At 39.0% G+C, this 6,211-nt stretch overlaps 1 protein-coding gene across 1 annotated transcript; it reads left to right on the forward strand.

The window, feature by feature from the left end:
• Positions 1-6: 6 nt before the first annotated feature.
• Positions 7-5,815, forward strand: LOC122342177 (small G protein signaling modulator 3-like). Its single transcript, XM_043235993.1, has 11 exons — positions 7-32; positions 701-856; positions 953-1,007; positions 1,134-1,183; positions 1,274-1,426; positions 1,520-1,590; positions 1,677-1,725; positions 1,834-1,919; positions 2,011-2,133; positions 3,014-3,074; positions 4,638-5,815. The coding sequence occupies exons 2-11, from the start codon at positions 722-724 to the stop codon at positions 4,719-4,721; spliced, it is 867 nt and encodes a 288-aa protein (XP_043091928.1). The 5' UTR covers positions 7-32; positions 701-721; the 3' UTR covers positions 4,722-5,815.
• Positions 5,816-6,211: the final 396 nt, after the last annotated feature.

Raw genomic sequence — 6,211 nt, forward strand, 5'->3', positions numbered from 1 at the left:
TTCACTGCCTGGACCCCCGCAACTGCAGCACTGTAAGAGCCACGCGATCACATTTACCACTTTCTAGAATCTGTCAGGAATAATTCAATTAGAAACTGAACATTTACACTCAAACAGCAACACTGACTCATGTACCTGATGACTCACTGAGTTGTTTTGTTGAATTGCATAAATTAGGCCTGTGCATCAAGAAATTAGCTGTACACTGGCATTCCCAGTAAACAGACCACCATGAGTCATGAACGGTCTCGAGTTATTAAGTGTGATCATTAAATAGTCAGATGTCAAACCAGATATCTCATTTAGTAATGCTGAATTTCTCTGTGGTTGCCATAATAAAATTTAGCCGGGAAAACTCTTTTCCAGCTTACCTCCTTCCATAAATAATAATAATTGTAGTAATTATTGTTGTTTTTGTATAATAACATTAATTAATTATTGCAATATTTGATTTTTTGATTTTTTTTTTATTATTTTGATTGTTTATTATTATTTATTAAAGAATAGACCCAAAAATGAAAATTCTGGCTGTTTTGGGTCACCACTGACTTGCGTAATATTTTTTTGGTGACCCAGATCATCTTGGGTACAAACTTTTTTCAAAATATCTTCCTTTGTGTTCAGCAGAACAAAGAAAGTTTGGAACTACTTGAGTGTGAATAAATGATGACAGTTATTATCTATCCCTCTCTTTTTCTAGGATTTGACTCCAGACTATTCTATGGAGAGTCATCAGAGGGATCACGAGAACTTCCTGGTTGTGTCTCGGAATCGTCGAAGACGAGCCAAAGCTTTGCTGGACTTTGAACGGCACGACGATGATGAACTGGGCTTTCGGAAGAATGACATCATCACAGTGAGCACCTGCTGCTTCATCTAAACATGTGAACCGATGCCTCGCCATTGTTCCTTGAATTTTTTTATTTATTGAGTGTATGTTTTTTATTCTCAGATCATCTCACAGAAAGATGAGCACTGCTGGGTTGGAGAGCTGAACGGCCTGAGAGGTGAGCCGAGATGCCGTTAAAATAAGCATTGAACATTTTCATTTTAATTTTCAGAAGTGGATCCAACTACACTTATAACCTACATACAACTCATTACACTAACCCACAAATCTTTTGTCCCATCAGGCTGGTTTCCTGCAAAATTTGTGGAAGTCTTGGATGAACGAAGTAAAGAGGTAATAGCTTTGCTTTTGGATTGTGTTTGAAATTCTGTTAATAGCGTATAAACGACTCTAATGTCTCATGCATGCGTTCTTGTCATCCAGTACTCTCTGGCTGGAGATGACACTGTAACGGAGGCAGTGAATGACTTGGTCAGAGGCACGCTGTGTCCAGCTCTTAAGGCCATCTTTCAGCATGGCCTGAAGAAGCCCTCCATACTGGGAGGACCCTGTCACCCCTGGCTTTTCATTGAGGAGGTAGGAGCAGGTTGGGTTTCCTAAAGAAAGTAATATACATTTAGATACACGTATACCAAGAGTTGTGTGTGTGTGTGTGTGTGTTGATCACAGGCAGCCAGCAGAGAAGTGGAAAGAGACTTCAACTCTGTCTACTCTAGACTGGTGCTCTGCAAGACATACAGGTGAGACATGTAGATATGCAAGATCTCACCATCTCTAATTTTCATAATGGCACTTTGCTGATGTGATATTCGCTTTGTCTCTTTAGGTTAGATGAAGATGGGAAGGTGCTCACACCTGAAGAGCTTCTATACAGGGTGAGTTTTGACCTGAAGATGTTTTATCAGGTGTGATTAATTAGGGTGGTTGAGCACTAGCTTTGTATTTGCATTTGTACACTAAGAGCTCTCTGTCTGTCATCTTAGGCAGTGCAGTCTGTCAACATGAGCCACGACGCTGCACACGTTCAGATGGACATCAAGTTTCGCTCGCTCATCTGTGTGGGCTTAAAGTAAGCGCTTTCACTATGTTTGTTTGTTTGCTTTTCTTTTCCCATAATGCAAGCATGATGAATTACTCTCTTCGACTGTGTGTTGTGTTAGTGAGCAGGTGCTGCATCTGTGGCTGGAGGTCTTGTGTTCCAGTATGAGTGCTGTGGAGAAATGGTACCATCCCTGGTCCTTCCTGCGCAGTCCTGGCTGGGTTCAGATAAAGTGTGAACTCAGGTGATGACCATATCTTTTTAAAACTCACAAGAACTGCGCAGTCTTCTCATTGTTGAGCAAAAAGCTCAGGGAAAGGGTTAGCAGATTTGTGGAACGGTGCGGGTTAAAGGAACCCAACATTTTTTGTAAATAGGCTCATTCCTCAACTCCCCCAGAGATAAGTTGAGCTTTACCATTTTGGAGTCTATTCAGCTGATCTCCGGGTCTGGCTGTTTAAAGCTTCTGTAGTTATAGTGTACTAAGACTGGCGTCAAATAAAAAGTTATGATTTTCAATGTTGAAATGACAAGGAATTATACTCTCATGATTATTATGCCGGAATGAGATTATAGTTCCTAATCACCCTAGAAAACCAAATATTAATTTTCCACTGGTCTTAGTACATAACATAACTACAGAAGAGTAAAGTTTTAAATAGGAAAAATATCTAAACTCTCTTTGGTAATTTTTGAATGTGATGTTACTGGTCTAATTAGATTTAATTATCTATGTTAAGATATGCTATAAATGCTATCTCCAGGCCCAGAGATCGGCTGAATAGATTACAAAACAGATCAAATTAAATGTATTAACACAGGGGTAGTTGGAGAATGAGCCTAAAAACTTTGGACTTTTGCCGCACACTCCTTCTGACCAATCAAAAAGCATAACTGAACATAACTGTCTAATCCTAAATCTTAATCCCAGAGGCGGGATCTCAGTGCAGCTCTATGTCCAAATTGTAAAGCCCTACCCATTTTCAGTGGTAGAAAACCAAATGTGATTTTGTTTTTCTAGTTCTCACTGTTGACACTGCCAATATTCAAATAATAATTTATGTTGTTTTGGTTGATTTGGAGTGTATTACTGACATGTGATTGATTGTATGTGCTGCTTTCAGAGTTCTTTCAAAGTTTGCCTTCAGTCTTTCCCAAGACTGTGAGCTGCCTACCAAAAAAGAGGTGAGAGATTGACACTTCCTCCACTCACATTCACTCAACGTCTCGCATATCCTCCCACACACTGACATACACACACACACACACAGGCTAACATGCATCTGGGTGTTTGTCTGCCATTCCAGAAGTCTCCTGTTCTCAAATCAGAAGTGGTGGATGTCTTGGTGCAACATCACCTTTTTAGTTGGGACCTCTAGGTAATGCTGGCAAGTAGTTCCTAGCCTGCTGCTTGGTAATTAGCTGTGGAAGCAGTCAGTGGTGGTAGAAGTAGTGCTTGGTTTGTTAACTGCTGTTTACACAGTGGCTTCACATAATGGCAAATAAACCTTTAAAAACCAGTTCAGCAGCTTTTGTGCAGAATGCTAATGAAACACTAAAGCAAACAGTACTCTCTGTTTAGTTTAGTTCAGACAGATGCTTGAATTCCAGTGTGCTTGAAAAGATAAAGTCAATGACCAAAACTAATGATGCACCATTCACAATAAAACTAATACTGATTCTTTAATCACTTTTTAACCAGTGCTCAATTTCAGTCATCTGAATAAAAGAATACAGTCATTTATGTTTTTGAAAGAGGTCTCTTAACAAGGTTGCATGTATTGATCAAAAATAATTTTTGATAACTGTTTTAATATATGTTCAAATAGATTTATTCCTGTGACGCAAAGCTGATTTGTTTTTCCAATATCACTACTCCAGTCTTCAGTGTCACATGATTCTTTGGTAATCATTTATTGTTATTAGTGATATAAAAAACACAGTTGTAGTTGTGCTGCTTTTTTTTAGGATTCTTTGAATAGAAGGTTCAAAAGAGCAATTATTATTTCCAAGCGTCTTTAATATTGCTTTTGATCAATTTAATGCATCCTTGTTGAATAAAAGTATGTTTCTTTAAAAAATCTTTCTCATTACAAACTTGTGGTGGTGGTGTTAAGTATTATAGTATGTTGATGGAAGATGCCACTATCAATTTATTTTGTTTTATTTATTTATGGGCATTTTAACATTTCATATCCCTTTTGGCATAGTAATTCATAATTTAATTAAAAAATTCTGCCATGCATAATTTCAGACTTTGTGTGAAAAGGTTTAAGGGGTGAGTATTCTGGGTGTCTTGACAGACTTCCTGCGAAACGTTGCCGTCACGTGAGTTCAGAGCGTGAGTGCCAGGTCTTTAGTGGAATTATATTGTGATTCTGAATTATAGATCCTCTCTTCAGTCTCTTTAGACTTGATTCTGATTGTTGTCTGGAAGTATCGCTGGGAGGAATTACCTGGTGTTGAGAATTCCTCAGTGACTGAAACAAGAGACCATTAGCGCTAATGTAAGCTTGTAGAGGAGTTTCCACTGACTTTTAAAGGTGGTGTTAGTGCACCGTGCCTCTCATGTCACCGTGACCTTCTTGTTTCGAGCTCTCAAGCACTGATAGAGTGCCATGTTTAATTACAGCAGCGAAAATCAGCTGAGCACGGTTTGTTTTTGATTAGTTCAACCAATGGAGGCAGTGGAGCGTCGTTTAATCAGTGCAGTGCGGAATGGCTCACTCTACCCCGCTCTTTTTCCAGGAGAAGGAGCAGAGGCCTCTGAAGGAGGGAGTTCAGGACATGTTGGTGAAGCATCACCTCTTCAGCTGGGATATCGATGGCTAACCTATCACACGCTTCCTGTGAGCTGCAAACACCTAGACCAAATCACTCTCCATCTGCAGAAAAACAGGGATCACGCGTGAAATTCATGTTCATTCGTTGTACAGCTTTATGTCACATGGCTGAAATGGTGAGTGTTTGTGTGTCTCGGCACAATAGTTTCACTTTTTGTGACTCTTACAAGAGTCCGTCTGTACAAAGGAGGAGTTCTTTGCCAAGATTTCACACAGAATCAGACTAAGGACTGCCTGAAAGCGCTTCCTCTCCTCCGAAGCTGAATAAATGTTACACCATTTGGGGCACGACTAGAGTGGTCATGAATTAAAGTAGGATTTGCACCCTTTTGTTCATTTACTCTCAAGTAGTCTTGGCTGCTGGTGACATCTGGATAGTGGGAAAGAGTCCAGCTCTTGCGCTCCTGAGGGATTGTCTTGAGCTAATTCAGTGTCTGGAGGATCACATTTGTGTCAGACATGCGCAATTTAAAGATTAAACACATTTTCATTATCTTCAGACGACTTTCCAAGTATGATTGTTCCCAAAATAGCTTAATAATTAAAAAAATATCCTGTGGGTACCACCCTCACATCCAGTTACATCCATGGCAGACTAAAAGATGGCCGTTGACAGAGAAACCGATTGACTGCAGTCAGTGTGTTCAGGCCGCAGCATTAAAACAGTTGACTGAATCTGCCTCAACACGAAGGGCACCGCTGATTCAGTGTTGATGGTGTAGCAATGAATCGGCTTTGTGTTACATATTTTGCTATTTCTCATAAACCGTGTATAATAAAGAGAAGACTAGTATTTAGCTGCTTTTTTTTTTTGAGATAGAAGTGAAACAGAAGCAGGTCCAGTGCCACTCTGAAGAAGAGCTGTGTGTGTCTTCTCTGCGAAAGCCTGCAGTGGCACAATTAGATGTTTGAGTAAATGAAAGAAAAAGGGTTCATTTTATAGTTCTTGTAATTGGTAGACATGGTTGTTTTGAACCAAAAATTAGTCTGTAATGGTTGAGCATGACCAAACTCGCAGGGCTTTAGATCATATCCACGATCACTGATTATATGTACCTAAATAAAAATCTATATCTGTAAAAATTTGTGTGCTTTGTTTTTTTGTGTGTGTGTGTGTGTGTGTGTGTGTGTGTGTGTGGGCGGCACACAACTTGACTTTTATAACATGACAATCAGCAAAGAACCGCCACTAGTAATAATCCCAGAGGTCTTGAACTTGAAATAGTTTAAACTTGTATATTTTCTGTAGAAAAATATGTATTGAAGTCTAAATGAAACAGAAGACAGATATTCTTTTGTGACACATTCCAATGAAAATGAATACCCCAAATGACCAAAGGCACCTTTCAAAACATGTATTAAAAGTCTGTTTTTAAACTGATTCTTTCATAAGAAATAATTGTACTATCAATAACTCTCTCTCTCTTTCTATATATATATACACACACAAAACATTTTCTGAAATATATACGTACACAA

The sequence above is a fragment of the Puntigrus tetrazona genome, chromosome 3 (genome assembly GCF_018831695.1).
Source record: "Puntigrus tetrazona isolate hp1 chromosome 3, ASM1883169v1, whole genome shotgun sequence".
Taxonomy (NCBI): domain Eukaryota; kingdom Metazoa; phylum Chordata; class Actinopteri; order Cypriniformes; family Cyprinidae; genus Puntigrus; species Puntigrus tetrazona.

Bases quoted from the DNA above. Each gene is read 5' to 3' on its own strand.
- LOC122342177 (XM_043235993.1), top strand. From the start codon at position 722: ATGGAGAGTCATCAGAGGGATCACGAGAACTTCCTGGTTGTGTCTCGG. The intron at 1,008-1,133 runs GTGAGCCGAGAT...TTGTCCCATCAG, and splicing joins AGAGCTGAACGGCCTGAGAG to GCTGGTTTCCTGCAAAATTT. The intron at 3,075-4,637 runs GTGAGAGATTGA...CTCTTTTTCCAG, and splicing joins AGCTGCCTACCAAAAAAGAG to GAGAAGGAGCAGAGGCCTCT.